This window comes from Salvelinus fontinalis, chromosome 32 (assembly GCF_029448725.1).
Source record: "Salvelinus fontinalis isolate EN_2023a chromosome 32, ASM2944872v1, whole genome shotgun sequence".
Lineage (NCBI taxonomy): Eukaryota > Metazoa > Chordata > Actinopteri > Salmoniformes > Salmonidae > Salvelinus > Salvelinus fontinalis.
The window spans coordinates 37867043-37890396 of NC_074696.1; the positions used below are offsets into that span (position 1 = coordinate 37867043).

Consider the following 23354-nt stretch of genomic DNA (forward strand, 5'->3'; position numbering starts at 1 on the left):
GTAGTTCTATAGGCATTTTCAAAGACACGGGAAGCAGCAGCCACGTCGAACTTCATTTCCCAGGAGGAAATGTAATCTGTCAGTTTTATACGATCTACGAGCTCAGACAGGCAGTGCAAGGGAGGACTCGTCTGAACGGTGTCAATTCTGTCTGTCTTTCAATGATTATTGCATTTGCAGTCAAAACAGGCAACATTTAAACTCACTTGGCTATAAATTGTGAATCCCTAGCCCCCCGCCCGCTACCCTTGCACAGAGATATGAGCGGCAGCGGGCGGCCCAGAACTAGCTCGTTTGCTGAGCCACAAGGTGTTCCCGGAGCCACTGCAGCATCCACTGGATCAGCCGCTGCCGTGGGGAGCAGCACAGGAAAGACCGGGGTCCCGCAGGCCTCGGGGAGCAGTTCGTCTGGATGCTCGAATTTAAAGCTGTCCAGTAGGTTTATTATGTATTTTATGAAAAAGACTGTCTTGGATGATTAAAAGACACGCATTGCAGTCCAGTGTCCAATGTTGTAGCTAGTGTGGGCAGTTGTGCACGATTTCCACGGCGAACATTGTTGTAACGTTAGTTTGAAAAAGCACGTTAGTTAACTAGCTAGTTAGTTAACTAACTGCCTCGAGTAGCTATCGTTGGCTAAACGGCTAACGTGTCAGTTAGCAAACTAGTTAACTTGCTAACCAACGCCAAAAATCAAGACATTTCGCGTTAGTTAGCTAACCTTATTTAGCTTTTTTTAACTAGGCAGTTGTCTAGGTTAGTTATATTAGCATGTTAGCTAGTAAATGACATCGAGGTACCGTAACTAGCTAGTTAGCTAAATATAAAGAAAGCATAAGCAACGCAAACAACCTTAACTACGTGTGCTAAGACATGCTAGCTAACTTGTAACCAGTAGCTAGAGCAGATAACGTTAGCTAGCTAGCGTCTAATATAGGTTTTAGGTGACTAACGTTAGTTACCAGCTAGTTTACAAGGGGATTCGATCTAGTTTCGCTAGTTAGCTATTAAGCTACTGTAACTATGCTAACGTTACTTACACACCGTTTGTACATGTTACCAAGCAAACGAGTTAGCGATAGTTAAAGATAAATAGTTGTTTGAACTAGCTAACGCGTTAACTGGCACAACAAACTACAGGCTAGCGTTAGCTGTCAGTTGGTACTATACGCTAAGGCTAGGTAGCCTAATTTATTTGTTCATAACGGTTGACTAAGCTACTTGTAGCCAGATAACTAGCTTTGCGTTTCCAGCACAGATTTATGTTAAGAACACCCTTATCTATTGTTCAAATTAAGTCAATAGTGGATACTTATCTATCCAGTAGCCCAGACAAGCAACCAGCCTTGAAAGAGCCCTCTATACATTGACCGTTAATTAACAGGTGATAAAGAACTTGTTATAAAGTGACGAAACATGTAACCGAGCCAGCTGTATAATATGTTAGCTAGCTAATAATTCTCAAAGTGGACTAGTAGATGACAAGCTGAAATACTTGCTTACATAGCACATCAACATATTCCATGCATAGTTTGCAAATGTTTTTGTTTCAAAGAACATGGTTACAATTTCTCCCTTGTAATGCAAATTGGAATTGGATGGCTTTATCCACCATGATGGTCCATGTTAGTCATGTAGAGTATATTATGTGTGCCGACTTTTTCCGGACTTTTTTCCCCCATGACTAAAAGTCCCGAAGCTTCTGCGTATGTGCAGATCACGTCCTGCCCGTGTTTCTTTTACCTCTACTTCACAAACACATTTTTGTGGTCCCCTTCACATTTCTCACTGTCAATCGTAAATGGTGATTTTTCAGGTTTTACTGGTGAAACGTCAGTTTGATGGGGATATACAATTAGAAATTCTTGAGTTATAATGTTGCTTCGAAGTAGCCTACAGTGTTTTGAATGATTTGCAGTGAGTGAATTTTAGGCCAGATGGTGTTAAAGATGAGCTGAAACGCTAAAACAATATCTTGTTTTCATACAGTGCATTCAGAAGGTATTCAGACCCCTTTTCCACATCCTCATCAATCAACACACAATATCAGATAATGACAAAGCAAAAACAGGTTTTTAGAAATGTTTGCAAATGTAATAAAAATTAAACAAATACCTTATTTACATAAGTATTCAGACCCTTTGCTATGAGATTAGAAATTGAGCTCAGGTGCATCCTGTTTCCGTTGATCCTCCTTGACATGTTTCTGCAACTTGATTGATTGGACATGATTTGGAAAGGCACACACCTGTCTATTATAAGGTTCTACAGTTGACAGTGCATGTCAGAGAAAAAATAAAGCCATGAGGTCGAAGAAATTGTCTGTAGAGCTCTGAGACAGGATTGTGTCGAGGCACAGATCTGGGGAAGGGTACCAAAATATTTCTGCAGCATTGAAGATCCCCAAGAACACAGTGGCCTCCATAATTCTTAAATGTAAGAAGTTTGGAACCACCAAGACTTAAAGCTGGCCGCCCGGCCAAACTGAGCAATCGGGGGAGAAGGGCCTTGGTCAGGGAGGTGACTGCTGGCTACTGTATTGAAAGGTGCGTTTGACATTTTACAGCTTGCGATGCAACCCACTTTCAGTGCCTATTATTAGTAGGCTACCTTGCATCCATTCCAAGATTGCTCCACCACTCGGGAGCCCAAATGGTTAGAAACATTTGACGTGCTCATGCAGCCTACATTACATTTTCTTTACTGTAGTAATTTGTGTAATGAATAACACTGGCTTTTTGAATTTCTCCATGCAAAATGTCTTATGTAGCTTCAATTATTCCACCACCACCAATTTGTTCCCTATAGAGTGTGTATGAAAGGCTGCCTCTCTCAAGCTGTTCTCATTTTATGTATGACATCTCTCCCACACAGTACACACGTGTGTACCTTCTACTCACGTTCCTGGTGCGTGCCAGAACAAGTTCATAGTTATTGTAAAGAACTAATGGTGATTTGAAGACTACTGGGAACTCCTGGGGAGGGAATAAGGTGAAGGCATGACATCAGTGTTCTTCAAGTCAGAAAGATGCCTGAGTTTCCGTCTTAGAATTCTGAGTTGGATGACCGTTAAACGATTTTTCCAAGTCTGAGCTTTTTTCTTTTTTTCCCCTGGAGTTCCCAGTTGTTTTGAATGCTTGGAAGTCTGAGATTTCAGAGTTCCCAGTTGTTTTGAACATGGCATAAGTTATTGGCACTCCTGACTGTTAAATTAGTGGTTCCTTTCGTGTGCGTTATTGAACAGTAACTTGCGTTGCATGTCACTGTTTATTGTATTTTCCCCTGTATATTTCTTAGGGAGCACACCATATTTCCCCTCAGAGTTTAGATGTCTCTAATACCATTTGTCAGCAGTTAAGTGTGTTGAATTAGGTAAATAGCCATGTTGAAACCTACCTTAAACTAAATTGAGTATATTTAGTCCTGTTATTCTAGTTGATTGGAGTATTGTTATAACTGATTGAAAATGCAACTAAGTAAACATTGTTTATTTGTGGAACACTGAAATCTTATCACGTGATAGTTTTGTCATGTCAAACCAGCACATGACATGGTACAGGCCAACACCAGTGTTGAATGGTTTGAGGAATCCAAGGTCCAGTCTTGTTTTTTTTAAAGTCTAAAGATCTTTATTATGTATAGACCACAGAAAACACATGTTTCAGCGTAGAGCCTTGATCATTGTGTAAGTTATGGAAAAGAATTAAACACTTAGGTGTGGTCTCAAGGGTGAGGTTATCCCAGGTCACCACTTGGGGGTAGCTAATGGGTTACAATCACATCAATGGCGTAAAACAATCAAAGATGATCATTGTACAGAATAACTTCTGAACACATTTGAAATAAGGTGGCAGAAGGGCAGGACAAAGGACAGGCTACAAGCAAGGTAGGTGGGTGGGTGGGGGGGGGGGTCATACAGTCAGGTAGAGGGTCCCCTCAGGCAGTTGAGAGAGAAGATAAGAAATGTGGGGTTAGCTGCAATAGTGTAGGCTATAGCCTAGCTGGGGCTTAGTAGCTTCTAATGTACAAAACAATTGCATGGTGAGGATTATGAATCTTGAGGTCAAAGCATTTTGGTGAAATGAAATTTCAGTGGTGAAATCAACTCTGGGCTGATTGATCTAGACTATTTGAAATCCTACTACATTGCAGCAGGAGTTTTCACTGTAAACAAGACACACAGTGCAATTCATCCTCCACCGTGGCAGTCTTTTTTTATTTATTTTTTGAATAGTGTGTGCTATATGGACAGCTGGGCTATAGAATTGCAGTGACTAGCATCGACCCAGCTAATAATACTGCCGCGAGCTAGCTGCTATAAGAGCAAATCTTGCTCTTTCTGTTTGATAACTTGATTTGTAACGAATGTGAGCATGAAAACAGCATCAGTTATTTAGCTATAATCTTTCTTACATCTAGCGACAGGTGGGCTGTGGACCTTACATCTTTCCACTAACTGGCTAGTACGTCTTCACGCTCTCTTCCCACATCGAACAGAGTTGCTCGTTGCTGTATTGGCCTCTGGTGTGAAACTGCAGCCTGCAATTCGGGGCGTTGGTGCATGTGGGCATGTCTCTCAGAGCCAGTGTAGTAGGATTGGATATTAGTGCTGTATTGACACTTTGCCTGTTTGATGGTTCGTCTGAGGGTGTTGCAGGATTTCTTAAAACGTCCGGATTAGTGTCCCGCTCCTTGAAAGCATCAGCTCTCGCCTTTAGTTCAGTGCGGATGTTGCCTGTAATCCATGGCTTCTGGTTGAGATATGTACGTACGGTCACTGGGGACAACATCGTCGATGCACTTATTAATGAAGCTGGCCTCCCAAGTGGCGCAGTGGTCTAAGGCACTGCATTGCAGTTGCCTGCTGTGCCACTAGAGATCCTAGTTCGAGTCCAGGCTCTGTCGCAGCCGGCCACGACCGTAAGACCCATACGGCGGCGCACAATTGGCCCAGCGTCGTCGAGTTAGGGGAGTGTTTGGCCGGCATTGATGTCCTTGTCCCATTGCGCTCTAGTGACCCCTGTGGCGGGTCGGGCGCGCGCACGCTGACACGGTCGCCACATTTCCTCTGACACATTGGTGTGGCTGGCTTCCGGGTTAAGCGGGCATTGTGTCAAGAAGCAGTGGTTAGGTCGTGTTTTGGAGGACGCAAGGGCTCTCAAACTTCGCCTCTCCCGAGTCTGTATGGGATTTACAGGACTGTACCACGAAATTGTGGAGGATAAAAAAACAATGACGCCGATGACTGATGTGGTATACTCCTCAATGCCATGGGATGAAACCTGGAACATATTCCAGGCTGTGCTAGCGACAGTCCTGTAGCTTAGCATCCGCTTCATCAGATCACTGGTACTTCCTGTGAGTTTTGCTTGTAAGCAGGAATCGGGAGGATAGGTCAGACTTGGAGGGAGAGCTTTGTGCAAGTTGTGTGTTAAGGTGATCTAGAGTTAATTTTTTTGAGCACGTGACATGCTGGTAGAAATTTGGTAAAACGGATTTACCTTTTCCTACATTCAGTAGTGCTGCCTCTGGTTGACCATTTTCTTGTTTGCTTATGGCCTTATACAGCCTTATACAGGTCATCTACAGTCTTTGTGCCAGCATCGGTTTTTGGTGGTAAGTAGACAACTACAAAGAATATTGAAAAACTCTCTTGCTAATGTGGTCTACAGCATATCATGAGGCACTCTAACTTAGGCGAGCAAAACCTTCCTTAATATTAGAGATCGCACCAGCTGTTGACAGACACCCACCACACCCCGATCTTACCAGAGGCTGCTCTTCTGTCTTGCCGATGCACGGAAAACCCAGCTAAATGTATATTGTCCTTGTTCAGCCACGACTCTGTGAAACAGAATATTCGTTTTTAATATCCCGTTGATAGGATAGTCTCGAACGGAGCTCATCCAGTTTATTGTCCAGTGATTTCACTTTCGCCAGGAGAACGAAGGGTAAAGGCGGATTATCCACTCACCGGCGCTGTCTCGCCAGGCATCTGGCTCTTCGACTTCTGTAAAGGCTTCTCCTCTTCATACAAATGTCTGGAATTTGGCGCCGGAGGGGATGACCAGGCCCATTCTATCCCATTGATTCCCCCCCGCCTTCACCGTCGTTAAAGATATATTTCTCCTTAATGCAACCGCTGTGTCAGATTTCAAAAAAGCTTTACGGAAAAAGCACAATGCAATAATCTGAGTACAGCGCTCAGGCACCAAAACAAGCCATACAGATCCCCGCCATGTTGTGGAGTCAACAGAAGTCAGAAATAGCATTATAATTATTCACTTAACTTTGATGATACTCATCAGAATGCACTCCCAGGAATCCCAGTTCCACAATAAATGTTTGTTTTGCTTGATATCGTCCATCATTTATGTCCAAATACCTAATTTTTGTTCACGTTTAGTTCACAAATCCAAATTCACGAGGCGCAGGCACTTCGTCCAGACAAAGTCAAAAAAGTTATATTACAGTTCGTAGAAACATGTCAAACGATGTATAGAATCAATCTTTAGGATGTTTTCAACATAAATCTTCAATAATGTTTCAACCGGACAATTCCTTTGTCTTTAGAAATGAAAAGGAACGCAGCTCGCTCACAGCCGCGCGCATGATTTAGCTCAGGGAATTCTGACAGACCTCTTAGTCAAAAAGCTCTTATTTGCTCCCCCATCACAGTAGAAGCCTGAAACAAGGTTCTAAAGACTGTTGACATCAAGTGGAAGCCTTAGGAAGTGCAACCGGACCAAATTTACACTATCTTGGATAGGCAAAGACTTGAAAACCTACAAACCTCAGATTTCCCACTTCCTGGTAGGTTTTTTTCTCAGGTTTTTGCCTGCCATATGAGTTCTGTTATACTCACAGACATCATTCAAACAGTTTTAGAAACTTCAGTGTTTTCTATCAAATATACCAATAATATGCATATCTTAGCTTCTGGGCCTGAGTAGAAGGCAGTTTACTCTGGGCACCTTATTCATCCAAGCTACTCAATACTGCCCCCCATCCATAAGAAGTTAACAGAACTGCTGGAAAACAGTCCCCGACGGGACACTGTTTACCGGTGCACGGCTAGCTAGCTACCATTGTTGCCTCCCCCTTCTTCTGTGGGGTTTATCGGCGGCTGGTATCCGTTAATGCATTAACGCTACCTATTGTACTGGATCGCCCCAACTCGCGCCTGTCCTAGCTTAAAAATGGACCAATAGAAGTTTAGAGGGGTTCCTGCAGATGGAAGAATGCCCATATGCAGGAACACCCTGATTTGCATGCTGCAATTTGCACACCTTCTCGTATTGGTTGCCGGTCCATCAGTGTTTCAAACACTGTACCCTGAATAGTCGAAGATGGAGTGTACTGCATCTGGCTTCAGGTTATGTGTCTTCGATTAGCATCCCAGAGGTATTGAACTGTTTTTATACACATCTGAATATTTGAAGTGGGCACTGTTATTCCTGAATCTGGGGGCAACCGGTGCTTCATATTCACAAGCCATTGTCGCAACACTGATAATCTCTTGAGTGGTAGGTAGGGCTGACCCCATTTAGTCGATTGTTTGATCAATAGGCAGTTGGTCGACCAAGATTTCTTTTTTTTTGTCGAGCAGTGGCAAATGTATACAAAAAATGTATGGCACACGAGACACCTGTCTGAGTGGACTACTCCATTGCATAGGCACACCACTAGTACATTTAGCCTACCATTTAATTCCCATAATTTCTCATCTACAATGTTTGTTTACGGGAATTTCTGTTAATGCATTCAATATATTGTTAGTTACCGTTGTCATGGGAGTGGGCACGTTGTTTGCGGAGCGCACAACCTAGGCTACGCTTGAGACGTTTTGGTTTATTTTATTCCATTTACGACTTGTCAATTTATTCCTTGTCTTTTGTTTGAAGCGCTCCTGTCAGTCTTGAGGAAGAACACACACCTGATTACGCATAGAAGTAGGCCTTGGCTGCCTACCCGCTGTTGAGTTTTTGCCACATGAGAGAGGCTGTGTTTTTGTCTTGCAGTAACTTCTTACTCAGTGCTTGACTTGATGACAGAAGTGCAGAAGCAGTCTTTTTCCTAGTCTGTCCATTAGACTATGTTCACAAATTACGTTATGCTATAGACTTCCTGATTATTTACTGTTAAGGGTTCAAAAACATTTTCCATTACTTTTTTTAACCAAATTGTCATGACTATTATTATAGCCTACATGGGAAAAGTAAGCGTTGACACGAAGGCTGCTGTACCTGATCCCATGTAGGCCTACCATCTCCTGCCGTTGTGCCCTTGATCAAGGCACTTAACCCCCCACAAAGTAGAACTGCACTGTTAGTCACATGTTTTTAACATGTGGTCATACCTCCATTTGGAGAGCTCCTGGGTGTGCAGGCTTGGCTTTTGATCTGGCCCTGAAACACCCAGGTCTGCTTATCAAGGTCCTGTTGAGCTGTTGTTTAGGCTACAAAGTGAACAAAAAGGAGGATGTTTGCCCACCCTTGATATAAAAAAATTGCAACATTACAACCAAATACTTTTTGCCTTTATAAAAGTATTCCCTCATTCAATGAATCAGGGATCAAATGGATAAAGTAGGCTACTTCAAAGCAAGGTATCTAACTAGACATGTTTTATATATAAGGCTAAAATATGAATGTATCACGGGATATCTATGCACAGCAAGTTATGTCATTTAGGATATTCTTAGAATATTTTGAAAGTTGTTGCAATTACATGGATGCTGTTTAATAGAGGAGAATTTCAGCATTCCAACGTTGCAGATTTATTTAGGCTATTGCCCGTGGAAAGGCGACAACGACATTAATGCTTAGTTAGCTATAGTTAACTAGCGAGAAATGCTACAAGTTTTGAATTGGCTGTCTAGTTAGTCTGTCATTATTTTTATACCTGCTGCTGAAATGTCACGCTCTCTCTCCTCTGGCAACAGCCCACTGGCACACACACATTTACGGGTCATTCCGATGATTGCTGATTATTTAGATTAAGTGATTGATAACATGTATGTGTGCCTTCATTAATTAAATGAATTACATACAAATTATGAAACAAACTTTCATGACCTTAAACCCTAATAAAACCCCTAATTTGACCATTTGGAACAGCGCATCACGCGCCTTCAGCCTGGCACATTTTCAATCTGCGCAATCTCGAACTGCCTACTGTTACGCAGATTCAGACTAGTGGCAAATAAACATGAACAAAGCGGAATCAGGAAATATATGCCCTCATTCGATTGCTATTCAATGCAGATCCCGCCGCATTTCCGCTTTGATCAACCGTTTCTGACTGTATTAACTTGGGCCAGAATAGATGGGCTACTTTGTTTTCCCCAAATTCCGCAAAAATTCGAGGTGCCAGTACAGCGCTCCAAAAAGCTCTGGCCCAAGTAAAGCACTGGTCATACGATACTTATATGAAGTTCTGTTATGTAGAATACTGTCATTGTGATCTTGCGGACATTGATTCAGCTTTGATTTATCTTTGTTAAATGACCATTCGCCAGAGTAGCCTGTTCGCTACGAATAGAGCAGAGACTGTTCGTAAAGTAGAGAATACACGCATGCGCAGAAGCTTCGAAATCTTTAGTACAAGGGAAAAAGGATGTGCAGCCATTCCGTATTATGTTTGATATAAATTTGACCTCAAACCTCATGGTATAAGTCAATCTTGGTGAAACATTGAGCAAAAATGTGGACAGCAGCTTGCTATTGCTAGCTCATTTAACCTGGGATATGAACATTAAGTTAATTTACCTGAAATGCATGAAGTCCTTTTCTTTATCTTTGTAGAATTTTGACCCATTTTGAGTCACTGTCGTGTGTTCTCTTCTCCGACATTTAATCCACCGATAAAAGGGGAAACTAATAGTTTCTAGTAGTCCTGAGGAATTTTACATGTCGGTTGGCAACCAACTTTAAGGTGCATTACCACCACCAAATGGACAAGTGTTCGTCTTTCAATCACCCACATGGGTATATGCTCCTAAAAAGCAATTAGGAGAGGCGAGACTTGTAGATCATCAAGCATCAAAGGTAGAACCAAGTTCTATTTTAGCGCCTGGCTACACAGACGCAAGGAGTTTAGATAAGTATGTGTACATTTATTTTGCAACGCAAGCGGTGTGGTCAGCATGTTAGAGCAGGGTCATTCTCAGTGCAAAGATCTCCAGTTCAATTCCAGCCATCTGGCCCTGTTCTGTCCTCCATACAGGGAATGAACCTCACATGAAGGTATGCCTGCCTCGGAGAACTCTCTGATCCAGGCCACCAAACACTTGTTTGCGTTCAAGTGTGATAGATGAGCCCGAGGATGGGCCTATTGGATAATCGCAAGTCTTGTGTTCCTTAGGTCAAATGATGTTCAAAGGAGCACAAATAGCTCTGGAATAGTGATATTGGATTTTACAGTAAAGCATGTGTTTGTCTCGTCTTCCGACAAGGCAGGCGGTTACTATAGTGGTTAAACAACCACGAGGCAGTTAATAACTCGAGCCCTGGATTCTGTTCAGTAGGACATTGGCGCAACAATTTTTGCAACACCAAACAATCTTATTGGACAAGTCTAGATAGTATTTCACTCAGTTTAAAACATGTTCTCCTTAACATGACCCTGTAGGGCTATTTTCTATGCTGAGCAATTATTTTCTCTGCCTGCTGCCTGTTTTGGAAATGTAAAGGCCTATTATCACTTGAGCCCTTGTTTACGTCACAATGTTAAACGAGGTCACTAATGTTATCCACAATAGCCATATATTCATTCAAAAGACCACCTTTCATGATACAGTAACTATAGGAATGAACCATATACAGTGCATTCAGGAACTATTCAGACCCCTTGCACATTTTGTTACGTTAAAGCTTTATTCTAAAATGTATTCAATTATAATTCTCAAACGCACAATACTCCATAATGACAAAGCAAAACTGTTTTTATAAATGTTTGCACGTTTATAAAAAAAAGTATTCAGACCCATAACTTTTTCCACATTTTGTAATGGCCTTATTCTAAAATGGATGAAATAGTTCTCCCCCCCCCCCCTCATCAATCTACACACAATACCCCGATAATGGCAAAGCAAAAACAGGCTAGCAGAAGTTCTTGCATATTTAAATAAAAAACGGAAATATCACATTTACATAAGTATTCAGACCCTTTACTCAGTACTTTGTTGACGCACCTTTGGCAGCGATTACAGCCTTGTCTTTTTGGGTATGACGATACAAGATTGGCACCTGTATTTGGTGACCTTTTCTGCAGATCCTCTCAAGCTCTGTCAGGTTGGATGGGGAGTGTCGCTGCGCAGTTATTCTCAGGTCTCTCCAGAGATGTTTGGGCTCTGGTTGGGCCACTCAAGGACATTCAGAGACTTGTCCTGAAGCCACTTCTGTCTTGTCTTGGCTGTGTGCGTAGTGTTGTTGTTCTGTTGGAAGGTGAACCTTTGCTCAAGTCTGAGGTCCCGAGCACTCTGGAGCAGGGTTTCATCAAGGATGTCTATGTACTTTACTCTGTTCATCTTTCCCTCGATCCTGACAAGTTTTCCAGTCCCTGCCACTGAAAAACATTCCCCACAGCTTGATGCTGCAACCAACATGCTTCACCGTATGGATGGTGCCAGGTTTCCTCCAGACATTACTCTTGGCATTCAGGCCAAAGAGTTCAATCTTGGTTTCATCAGACCAGAGAATCTTGTTTTTCATGGTCTTAGAGTCCTTTAGTTGTCTTTTGGCAACTCCAAGTGGGCTGTCATATGTCTTTTACTGAGGAGTGGTTTCCGTCTGGACACGCTTCCATAAAGGCCTGATTGGTGAAATGCTGCAGAGATGGTTGTCCTTCTGGAAGATTCTCCCATCTCCAGAGGAACTCTGAAGCTCTGTCAGAGTGACCATTGGGTTCTTGGTCACCTCCCTGACCAAGGCCCTTCTCCCCCGATTGCTCAGTTTGGTCGGGTGGCCAGCTCTAGGAAGTCTTGGTGGTTACAAACTTCTTCCATTTAGAATGGAGACCACTGTGTTCTTGGACCTTCAATGCTGCAGACATTTTGTTTGGTACCCTTCCCCAGATCTGTGCCTTGACACAATCCTATCTCGGAGCTCTACAGACAATTCCTTCGATCTTATGATTTGGATTTTGCTCTGATATGCACTGTCAACTCTGGGACCTTCTATAGACAGGTGTGTACCTTTCCAAATCATGTCCAATCAATTGAATTTACCACAGGTGGACTTCAATCAAGTTGTAGAAACATTTCATGGATGATCAATGGAAACAAGATGAGCCTGAACTTCATTTCGAGTCTCATGGCAAAGGGTCTGAATACTTATGTAAAGTTAAAGTTTTTATAAATTTGCCTACTTTTTTTTTTAACTGTTTTTGCTTTGTGTGTGTGTGTGTGTGAGGATACATTTATGTAATCAATTTCAGAACAAGGCTATAATATAACAATGTGGAAAAAGTCAAGGGGTTGAATACTTTCAGAAGGAGCTGTATTAAATGTCCTTGTTCATTGTCACACCATAGTAAAACAGCATTTCTTATTGTTCAGATAATAGGCCTACCTTCCCGTTTTCTTCAGTTTCGTACTTAATGAACACAACACTGATCACCTCTCCATTTCAAATCTGAAAAGACAACTATTTCGTTGACCCAACTTATCGTTGTTTCCCAGGGGACAGTGGGAAGGTGACTACGGTGGTGGCCACATCTGGGCAGGGTCCCGACCGTCCACAAGAGGTGTCCTACACGGACATCAAGGTGATCGGGAATGGCTCCTTTGGTGTGGTGTACCAGGCACGCCTCATCGACAGCCAGGAGATGGTGGCCATTAAGAAGGTGCTGCAGGATAAGAGGTTCAAGGTATGGAGGCCATTCTCTTGAAGACATACAGGCTTCGTGTCACCCAGAGTCATATTTGTTAGCACATAGCACATAATAATTTATAGAAAGCTGTTTTTTTAATGGACCGTAATGCTGAGTTTTCTTTGGGGGTTTTTGCCATCTAAAATTGTCTTGTTGTGACAACACTAATTTGTTTAACATAATAGTGATATGAATATCCATTTTTGGATTGGTCTTGTAAATTCCCACTGTTATGAGTAGCTACTTGTTTGTCTGAATACTGGGGACACTGTTTTGTAATTTTACAAGGAACATTTCCATATTAGTTTGTGGGAGAAAATTGGTATTGTAGCCTAAGTTTATTTTTATTTTTTAGGTGACAGAAATGTACACGTACTTGAACAAACACATATCACGCGCATACTAAAGATCAATGCGCTTACAGATCAATCAGAAACCCTTGACATTTCCCACTATTCTCTGTTTAATAACTTTGCTATGTAGAACCGAGAGCTACAGATCATGCGAAAGTTGGACCACTGCAATATCGTGAGGCTACGCTACTTCTTCTACTCTAGTGGTGAAAAGGTAGGTTGCCATCCATTGTTTTTGGCACACTGAGCACCTGAACTGTGTTTCCTCTTCAAATGAGTCATTCTTCCCACTACAAAGTTTGTTACATTTGTAAAGCGCTTTTTCATTGTACAAGAATAATCTGAGGACGTATGGCGTTATGATTTAGTGTAGTCATATAGTGATTTTCAGTTCTCTTCCCCCTATACAGAAGGATGAGGTGTATCTCAACCTGGTGCTGGACTTTGTCCCGGAGACCGTGTACAGGGTGGCCCGGCATTTCAACAAGGCCAAAAGCATCATTCCTATCATTTACGTCAAGGTAAACTCTCTCGCCCTCTTTCACTTGCTCTCTTTCATTGTCCCACTTTTGCTTGCCTCAGCGTCTGTTCATTGGACTTTGATTGTCCAGTATGTCATTCAATTATGAACTATCCTTTTTTTGTTTACTCTCGAAGACAGGCTTGGCATTGACACAGAATGACTCCATCTTATTGATTTGTTTATAGTTCTAATTGGTCTATGTCTGCCATTTTGTCTCTTCTCAGGTGTACATGTACCAGTTGTTTCGCAGCCTGGCCTATATCCATTCCCAGGGTGTCTGCCACCGAGACATCAAACCCCAGAACCTGTTGGTGGACCCTGAAACGGCCATCCTAAAGCTCTGTGACTTTGGGAGGTAAGCTGGTCAGATATTTCCCTCCACACAGTGTGTTAATGTGCTATTGAGCCAATATGACTGACTGGTACCTAGTATTGAAGTAAACTTGGGTCTTATGTGTTCTGACTGAATGGGTTGAATAAATGGGCTCAACCAGACAGAATGTGAAATGGATCTATGCCCTCCCTTGAATGGGGCTATGCAACACTGATCCAGTTGTCCTTAGTTACAGTTACTTACTCACACCCTTTTCATGTGTATTTTCCCCATAGTACATCCATTTCTGTTACTGTGCAGACAAATGCAGAGCTGCTTTCTATAAAAAGTATACACTGAGCTTCTTAATTGTAAATCAATAAGTAGAAATCGCACTGAGATATTTACTTCGGTATATATAAAAAATACACTGAGACGTGGGAGACCCACCCCTCGTTCATTGGTTTATCTAGGGCTGTATACCTTAGTTTCTGCTAAACATCAAAGGGTAGTGTGGTCAGGTGGTCTCAAGGAGGCACCAAAGAGCCGTGTATAATCCCATACCACATGGTTAGACCTGCATGGCTGAGTGTTTGCCTCTACTGCTAAGCATCTAATGCTTTTCTTACCAGTGACAACTGTTGCAGTGGTTAGAGATTGAAGTATTGTTAGAGAACACTGTCTTAGCATAACCTAGACTCAGCTTAGAAGACTGTATTAGCTTAAACTAGATTTATTTTAGAATACTCGGGTCGCCTGATATGAAAATTTCCGGGAGAATTTCCCAAATCCTTGTAAAAAAAAAAATATATATATATATCTCGTCTTTGTCTCAATCTTTGTGGTTAACCTTAAAAATCTAAATGAAAATTATTCAAATCTATAAGTAAAAATTCTACCAGAGCTCCCTTAGATTGTGGGAAAAGGCCACACTTGGTCGTTACACCTGAACCACTCCCATGGTGAATGGAGATATTACCGGCCGCAATTAATATGGTGAAAACAATGTGTGGGGAGGCACAAACTCACATCAATACCTTTGTCAGATAACACTGTGAAACTAAGAATTGATGATATAGCTAGCAATCAAGAGGAAACTGACTGAACGACTCAAACTCCCTACCTTATGCTCTCCAAATGGACGTTAGCTGTGAGGGCCGAGATGCATTGACATTTGTTCGCTACATGTCGGGGGGTGGTATTCACGAGGACATGTTTTGAGCATTGAACGGCACAGGGGCTGTTCAGTGTGCTGCGTGGCTATACTGACGAAAAACCAATTCCATGGGATCGAAGGTGGGCTTTTCCACAGATGGGGCTCCATCTATCACAGGACGGTGGGCAGGCCTCTGCACTCTAGTTATGAATGTCTCCCTCTGCCATATGGACGCATTGTATGATACACCGGTTGGGGTATGTTCCTTGTCAATCATTTGCTTATTGGTGCAATCAGACAATCTTTAAGTAAATCGATCAAATACATTTATTAATGCAATTGCAGACAGAAGTTGACAACGGGAACATAGCACGCATGTTCCCCAGTAAGTTCTACAAAATAGGAAAGGGTCCAAGTTGCTTTAATATGCTTGCAGTCAACCCCTAGTGATGTAACTGCCTATGTCAACACCTTCTACTCATGAGACCAAGCCCATGCATATACAGTTATACAAACTTGCAGGAGAGACAATAGTTTCAGTGTTTTCTAAAGGCTCCACAGTAATTTTCCACTCCCCAAGTTGCGTTATAGTGGTATGTCTGTCTTATCTCTTTCACTCCCCTGCAGGGTTCTGTGTCTATGAATCTCTTTTAGCCTTTCTTGGCGCTTTCTCACAGACGCCCTGTTTTGACTGCAGTAACTCACACATCTGTCAGACCGTTTCTTTATAAGAAGCAGAGACTAGAAAATAACTAGTAGGAACAATATTAAACCTTATAATGAATATTGCTAATCTATAGTCCAGGACCCTATACATGTAGTGGGAAGGGTCTTATAGCCCTTCCCCTTCTATTAATACAACATAAACATAATCAATTATTTTAATACATCAAACATTTGGTGCAGCCCCTATCATGACCCCAAGGTGACCCCCCCCCCCTCATCACACCCACTGAGCTATAATGGATACACGAGAGCAACTGGCGGCAAAAAAGCTGAGCGCAGGACCTGGAGATATTCAGCAGGTAACTTCAATTGTAAACTACATGGAGATACGGTTTCAGAGCATGACTGTTCTATTTCACTCTGAGGCTTGGTGGTTATCGAGGGAGAGTGTTGGGGGGAAAAATGTAGAGTTGCGAGAGGAACTGTTGTCATTCGCAATGGATGTAAAAACAGACTTTGTTGTCTCCTTGCCTATGTAACAGACATATTTGTGAAAAAGAACGAACTGAACGCAGGCAAAAATCTACAGACTAGTGTCCGAATCAGCGAAATCTGTTTGACTGTAATCCTGGCTCAGTTGACATGCCAGTAAGTGAAATCGAACAGCTGATCGAGCTGTCATGTGACCGAATGCTGCAGACAACGCATTCACGGGTCACTATGAAGGAGTTTTGGTTCCTGACTCAAAGGGAATACTGTACCGTCTCCCTCCGAGCATTAAAACTCATGGTACGCTGATTCAGTGCTCTCATCTGCATTAAAAACAAATATCGATCCAGGTTGGATGTGACAGGAGAGATGACGTACGCACTGTTGACCACGCCCTCTGACTTTGAGAAGCTCCGACGCGACATGCATCAAGCACACCAATCTCATTAGTGTAGTAGTAAATGTAGTGCCGGTGAGATAAGAGAAATTGTCAGACTCATTTGCAATTTATTGTCATAGCCCCACATTACAAGTATGTATGATGGTGAGTTGAGAATACAATCAGAAATACTGTTTGAATGTTTTGCAATTGACTGCCATAGCCCCAATTAATTGTTGGTCACAAAAGTTTTCAGATGTCAGTGGGATCGTGGGCCCAAAAAGTTTGGGCACCCCTGGTCTAACCTTTAACCTCTGCGGTTGACCCCTACCTGCAGTGCTAAGCAGCTGATTCGTGGGGAGCCCAACGTGTCGTACATCTGTTCGCGGTACTACCGCGCCCCAGAGCTCATCTTTGGCGCCACCGACTACACGGCCAACATCGACATCTGGTCGGCGGGCTGCGTGCTGGCCGAACTGCTGCTGGGACAGCCCATCTTCCCCGGGGACAGCGGAGTGGACCAGCTAGTAGAGATCATCAAGGTGAGTAAATAGGAAACGTTTGTGTTTATGGTTTACACTACAGCACAGGTGTCAAACTCATTCCACGGGGGGCCGAGTGTCTGCGGGTTTTCGCTCCTCCCTTATACTTGATTGATGAATTAACATCACTAATTAGTTAGGAACTCCCCACACCTGGTTGTCTAGGGCTTTATTGAAAGGAAAAACCAAAAACCTGCAGACACTAGGCCCTCCGTGGAATGAGTTTGACACCCCTGCACTACAGGGACAAAATACCTGACATTCTGATTACATATCAGCATTTGGAGGATATTTGGCTTATGAGGATGTGTGTGTGGGGGAGGAAAGTTGGATCATAATCAGTGATGTGGAGAGAAACCAAATGATACCCATTGTACACTACCAACTGTATACTTGTATGTCTGCTACTCAGGTTTTGGGAACTCCAACACGTGAACAGATCCGTGAAATGAACCCCAATTACACAGAGTTTAAATTCCCCCAGATCAAAGCGCATCCCTGGACTAAGGTAAATGGTTATGTATGCATGTATGTATTTTATTTATATATATATTCTATTTTTGGCTTTCAAGTAATGTCTTGTGTTTAATAACTGTTTCATGTTGTCTGTTACCTTGTACCACCTCTTACAGGTGTTTAAGCCTCGTTCCCCTCCGGAGGCCGTCGCCCTGTGCTCGCGCCTGCTGGAATACACCCCGATCACGCGCTTCTCGCCCCTGGAGGCCTGCGCACACGCCTTCTTCGACGAGTTGCGCGCGCCCAACGCCCGGCTGCCTAGCGGGCGAGAGCTGCCCCTGCTCTTCAACTTCAGCACCACGGGTCAGTACACCTTGTTGACCCCTGACTGTCTGTGACCTGAAAGGGGTTGACTCTATTTAAATTCAGGGAATCAATTGAAACTTCAATTCAAGAATGTAAATGGACCTGACCCCAACTTTGTTTTGTGACCTTTGCATCTATCCTACAAGTAGGTGCAGAATATCTACAATATGAAGTTTAGAATGTATTTGTTTCAATATGTATTGTAGTATAGCTATGCGTTGTAAGACTTTGTCCCAATTTTGAAACGCTATTACCTTGGTCTTATATAACTAATGCTATTTCCTCTTGTCTCCTTCCAGAGCTGTCAATCCAGCCCCAACTGAACTCCACCCTCATTCCTCCTCATGCCCGCGCACAGACAGCTTCCTCTGGTATGACCCCGTCCCCAAACATAGGCATTGGCTACACATGTCACTTCAGTAGATAGAGTTGCTGTCAATCACATTCCCATTTCTGCACCTAGTTTTATGAAGTAGTGATTGGCTTGCAGACATTCTAGGTTAGGTGGAGCTCTAAGCTACATCCACATGGATGGTAAGACTAATGCTGCTTTTACAAATGGCAAAAATAATGTCATGTTTCTGGTCATTGCATTGAGAACGTTTGTATTCTAAAGGAGGTCCTCTAACTGGAAACCTGGGAAATGTTTTCTGATCAGTTTTAGAGGAGGTCTTACTACACACATCCTCTTACTACAATTAGCTGTGTAATTGTTTCCAGTGTATTCCTGATAAGCAAAATCAATGTATTATATCCACTCAATATACCTAACACTATTTCTCTACCACTTCCCTTCCTCTTTCCCCTATCCCTTTGTAGATGGCTCTGGGTTAGCCGGCTCCTCTCAGCACAGCTCTGTACCCGGATCACTAAACAACAGCACCTGAAATGTCCCTGCAAACCCTCTGTCTACCAGCCCGACACACACACACACACACACAGACACACACACACCTCTGTCTGCCAGCCCGACACACACACACAGACACACAGACACACACACACCTCTGTCTGCCAGCCTAACACACACACACACACACCTCTGTCTGCCAGCCTAACACACACACACACACACACTGTATTGCTTCTATCTTCCCCGCTGCTTGTTATTTTCCCCCATTGATTACAAACATACCTTTTTTTGTACTGTACATACATTGAACAAACCATTCATAGCCGGAAGAGGATATCATTAGCTGACAAGGTAGTTTTGTTACATGAAATTGAAACTCGATCAGCACTACAGGCTAAGAGTTGTGGAGACACGAACACACTTTCTCATGTACCGACACCTTAAGTGTTATCCCACTCCCTCGCTGCATCTCCTTTGGCCCAGCTCTCTTTCTCTCCGGCTGTTTATAACACTCATGTTCCTGCTGTTGGGGGTGGCATTAAGCTCCAGTAGGTGGGACAGGCCCTCTGTATAATACTTTTTTTTTTAATCAAGTTTTTTTTTCTTTTTTTCTGTTTTATTTATTTGACTGAAAACTTAATGAAGAGTTCCTGCCACCACCACCACACACAAAGTAAACAGGAGTTTGTTTCTAGAAGCCAATTGAGGTGTTTCCCAGTTAGTCTACGATGCGACCAAATGATTCTAATGGGATAAAATGGTGCTGGTTGCAAGATGGAGAGATGAAGAGGCTGTGTTTTGTTTTATACTTTTAAATGATATTTAAAAAGAGATTAAATGACAGCTGCTTTTTTCTTTTACTTGTAAATGTATTTATTTTTTAATTTGCTTCGGAAAAGGCACTGTGAATTTTTACATTGAAACAGGAGTGCAAGTTATAATTGGTAGCCGTACTTGCTAGCAATTTCCCATGTTGTGTGTTGAGGACCTAAAGGAAACGTTTTGACAGAGCGTGAGGGTGGTGGCGTTTGTGTGGTGACAGAGATCCAGGATTCACATCTATGTAGCAGCATCTCTCCCACTGACAATCACAAACTGAGTCTACTTGTACTTTCCATGGGAAGACAATCAAGGTGCTATCGATGATTAAGACTGCTGCGGTAGTCAATTGTCACCTTCCTATTGGCTTCAATAAATGGCATAGCATCAATTATATTGTATGGTGAGGTTACATGTTTGATAAAAATAAATCTGGTTTTGGCTGATTTGGCGCTTGTTTTCCATTCATAGCATGAACTCTTCAGAACTCCTGATTTGAAAGAGGGAGCTTTCTGAAAGGATATACAAACCATGCTGTGTTTTTGAGATGTTCATTTCAAATTTGCAGTGAAGAAAGTGGACTTTTCGCAGCAAACTTGTAAGAATCTTTGTCAGTGTGGCACCCATCTAGATTTTAGAGGACGAAGGGATTATCAACTATGAGGGGTTCAGCCATATGGACATAAATATATCCTATATGGAGTAGTTGACTCCAGTTTGGACTTTGAAGCAGACCATGATCCCAGTTCCTTATAATAAATTCTCTGAAATGGGAGTCGAGGTGGGTCTGTGTGAAGACTTACTCTGTTGCTGGTGTAGAAGGGCGGATAGCTAGTTCATAGTAGTCCTACAAGGCTTGTACTTTGCTATGTGCTTGTGGGAGTTCATGAGAATAAGTGAGACATTTGAAGGGTGGGGGGATAGCGGCGTTTTTGTGTGTTCATGTGAATAATTGTACCTGCCGACTCAAACTGCACCATTTTCAAAAAGCCGGCGTTGTAGGTTTAGCTCAGTTCTCAGTAATGACCACTTGAATGCTTTCTAGTGCAGGTGCGTTATGCTATTGTACAACCTCTGCCACCCCCTTGTATGAACAACCCTCATGTGCTGACATTTGATTTAAATAACACATTTTCCCTCCCTTTTATCTCTGAAGCCATCTGCTTCTTAGCCCAGAGTCCCAACTGATTTGCTTGAAATGTAGCATATCGTTTTGGATTCCATTTGCTTCTCTCCCTAACCCATGCCCCCCTCATCTTATTGAACATCTGTAAATATCACCCACTTTTTTTTTTTTCTTTTTTTTTCTTTTTCCTCGTTATTTTTATTAGCGTTTATTTTCCATTACCTGTTGGAGCTGTCCGTAACTGACTGGTCTCATTTCCATTCAAAAGTCTGTAAATACAATTTGTTTTCGATGTCCTGATTTAAGATGTAAATACCCCCTAATTTTTTTTCTTCTCCCTATTGTCTCTCTCTCCATCTCTCTGGTTGTGCACCTCCATCAACATACGATTGTACTGTATCTCGCTGCTTTATTTATTGCTCACTTGGTGTTCTCTCATGTAGGGAGAGGTTGAGGCACCTAACTGTTTTGTAGGCATTATGTCAAATGTACTGTACTTGGCACCCACACATTGGTATTTCAAAGCAAGTTACTTTTTTGAATGGGGAAAGGTGTTTGATTGGACTTATCAAGATTGAATCACTCTCTGGTACGATTCCAACTAAATATTTTCCAGTTTCACATATGTACTGACCTATGACAGGGAAATTTGAGTGTGGGCTGTTTTGAGTTTACCAGACAACCATTCGGCCAATGACTTGCCCCCATTCATTACAATGGGTACCTAAAAAGATTTCAAGTGTGTGAAAGTGCCATGTTGGGATGCAGAGGAGCCATAATACCTTTTTTACCCAGTGTAATGTGAAGGGTAAACCTGAGGGCCATGATGGCGACAAGGTCGGTTGATGCAGCCAGCCTCCCGCCCTTGACAATGCCTGAGCCCATCACGGACAATTCTGACCTCTGCTGCTTTCAAAATGGCAGCCATGGACAAAATTCAGTGACTGCAGTACGACGAGCCAGTTACCAACCCCCTCCCCTTCTGTGTGTGCTTCCGTGAGCGTGTGTGTTTATGTACCTGCCTAGCTGCTGGTTTCATAACTAAATCTCAGCAGTATCAGGCTACTAGTGTTTATCCTATAAGTACCATGTTGTTTGTGTATCAACATGTGTATGTATAGCAACCAAGTGAGGTCACTTTTACTGTTCTGTGACGTGGATCAGTCATTTTTCATTCCAATCCTGTTTCAATTGCGTCATCCTGGCCAGGAGAACTGGTGTGTGTTTTTGGGATGAGGTAGGAGAGTGAAGGAGGGAGAGAACCAAACTGTCTGTATGAAATGGTCTCATTTAATAAAGTGAAAAATAGGTCTGAAAAATCTAATCTGACTTTCTGGTTTGTGTGTGGTATTTCTCTACATTTAACTTAATATACTTTTTAATGATTCAGAATTGATTTAAATGATAGGGAAAGCCTGTGGTGAAATGGAGAGCCGTTGTAATGTCAGCAGACTTGTTGTAGGGGGAATGGGGCTATCAGTTGAACATTGCTTTCTGAGGAATAATTAGATGACTCAGTCTTATCTGTTAATCAAGAGAACACATTGAGACTCAAAACAGCATTTTTGATGATACAGCAGTAGGATAACATTGTAACATTCTAGAAAATACAGGAATGTCTATGGGGAGTTGTTGCTGTATATATTCAGAGCCATCACTCAGAGGATCTCATGACAAATGAAGTAGTGCTGTGATTGCAGGTTCACCTGCTTCATCTGAAGCTTATTTTAGGGTGCTGCTATAGACCACCAAGCGCAAACTGTCAGTATCTGGAGAACGTGTGTGTGATGTTAGATAAGGTCTCTGATGCTAACAGACATGTATTTTCTCGGTGACCTGAACATTGACTGGTTGTACTCTCAAGATGAAGCTTCTTACTGTGTGTGAGATTCTAACATGACCCAGGTTATCACTCAACCAACTAGTGTATACCAATAGTGTTGGATCTGTGACATCCACTTGTATTGATCATATCTTCACAGCTACTGGCTATATCAGTGTTTCCCAACCCTGGTTCTCGAGAACCCCCAACAGTACACATTTTTATTGTAATCCTGGACAAACACACCTGATTCAACTAATCATCAAGCACTCAATGAGTTGAATGAGTTGTTTTTCAAATAAACTGTGTACTGTTAGGGGGACTCGAGGACCAGGGTTGGGAAACACTGATATAGCCAGTAATTTCAATGACTATTTCACAAACTGGACAAACTGAGAAGTGAAATGACAACATTACACAGTGAACCATCGTATTTGTGTATTAAAGATCTAATAATGAAATAAGGTTTGCCATTTTGAATTTGGTTAAGTTTGTATGGAAGAGATGGGAAAACAATTATTATCCATCAATAATAAGCTACCAGGTATAGATAGCCTAGATGGGAAACTGTTGAGAATGGTAGCTGACTGTATTGCCACCCCTATTTGCCATGTCTTT

General features: G+C 42.3%; 1 protein-coding gene across 1 annotated transcript; it reads left to right on the top strand.

Annotated features, from left to right (window-relative positions):
• The first annotated feature begins 17 nt into the window (after positions 1-17).
• Positions 18-22238, top strand: LOC129831259 (glycogen synthase kinase-3 beta-like). Its single transcript, XM_055894466.1, has 10 exons — positions 18-435; positions 12683-12870; positions 13357-13440; positions 13637-13747; positions 13974-14104; positions 17090-17294; positions 17707-17802; positions 17927-18113; positions 18416-18487; positions 18936-22238. Exons 1-10 carry the CDS (start codon positions 261-263, stop codon positions 19001-19003), a joined length of 1317 nt encoding a protein of 438 aa, XP_055750441.1. The 5' UTR covers positions 18-260; the 3' UTR covers positions 19004-22238.
• The last annotated feature ends 1116 nt before the right edge of the window (positions 22239-23354 follow it).

Bases quoted from the DNA above. Each gene is read 5' to 3' on its own strand.
- LOC129831259 (XM_055894466.1), top strand. From the start codon at position 261: ATGAGCGGCAGCGGGCGGCCCAGAACTAGCTCGTTTGCTGAGCCACAA. The intron at 14,105-17,089 runs GTAAGCTGGTCA...CCCTACCTGCAG, and splicing joins AAGCTCTGTGACTTTGGGAG to TGCTAAGCAGCTGATTCGTG. The intron at 17,803-17,926 runs GTAAATGGTTAT...CACCTCTTACAG, and splicing joins AAGCGCATCCCTGGACTAAG to GTGTTTAAGCCTCGTTCCCC.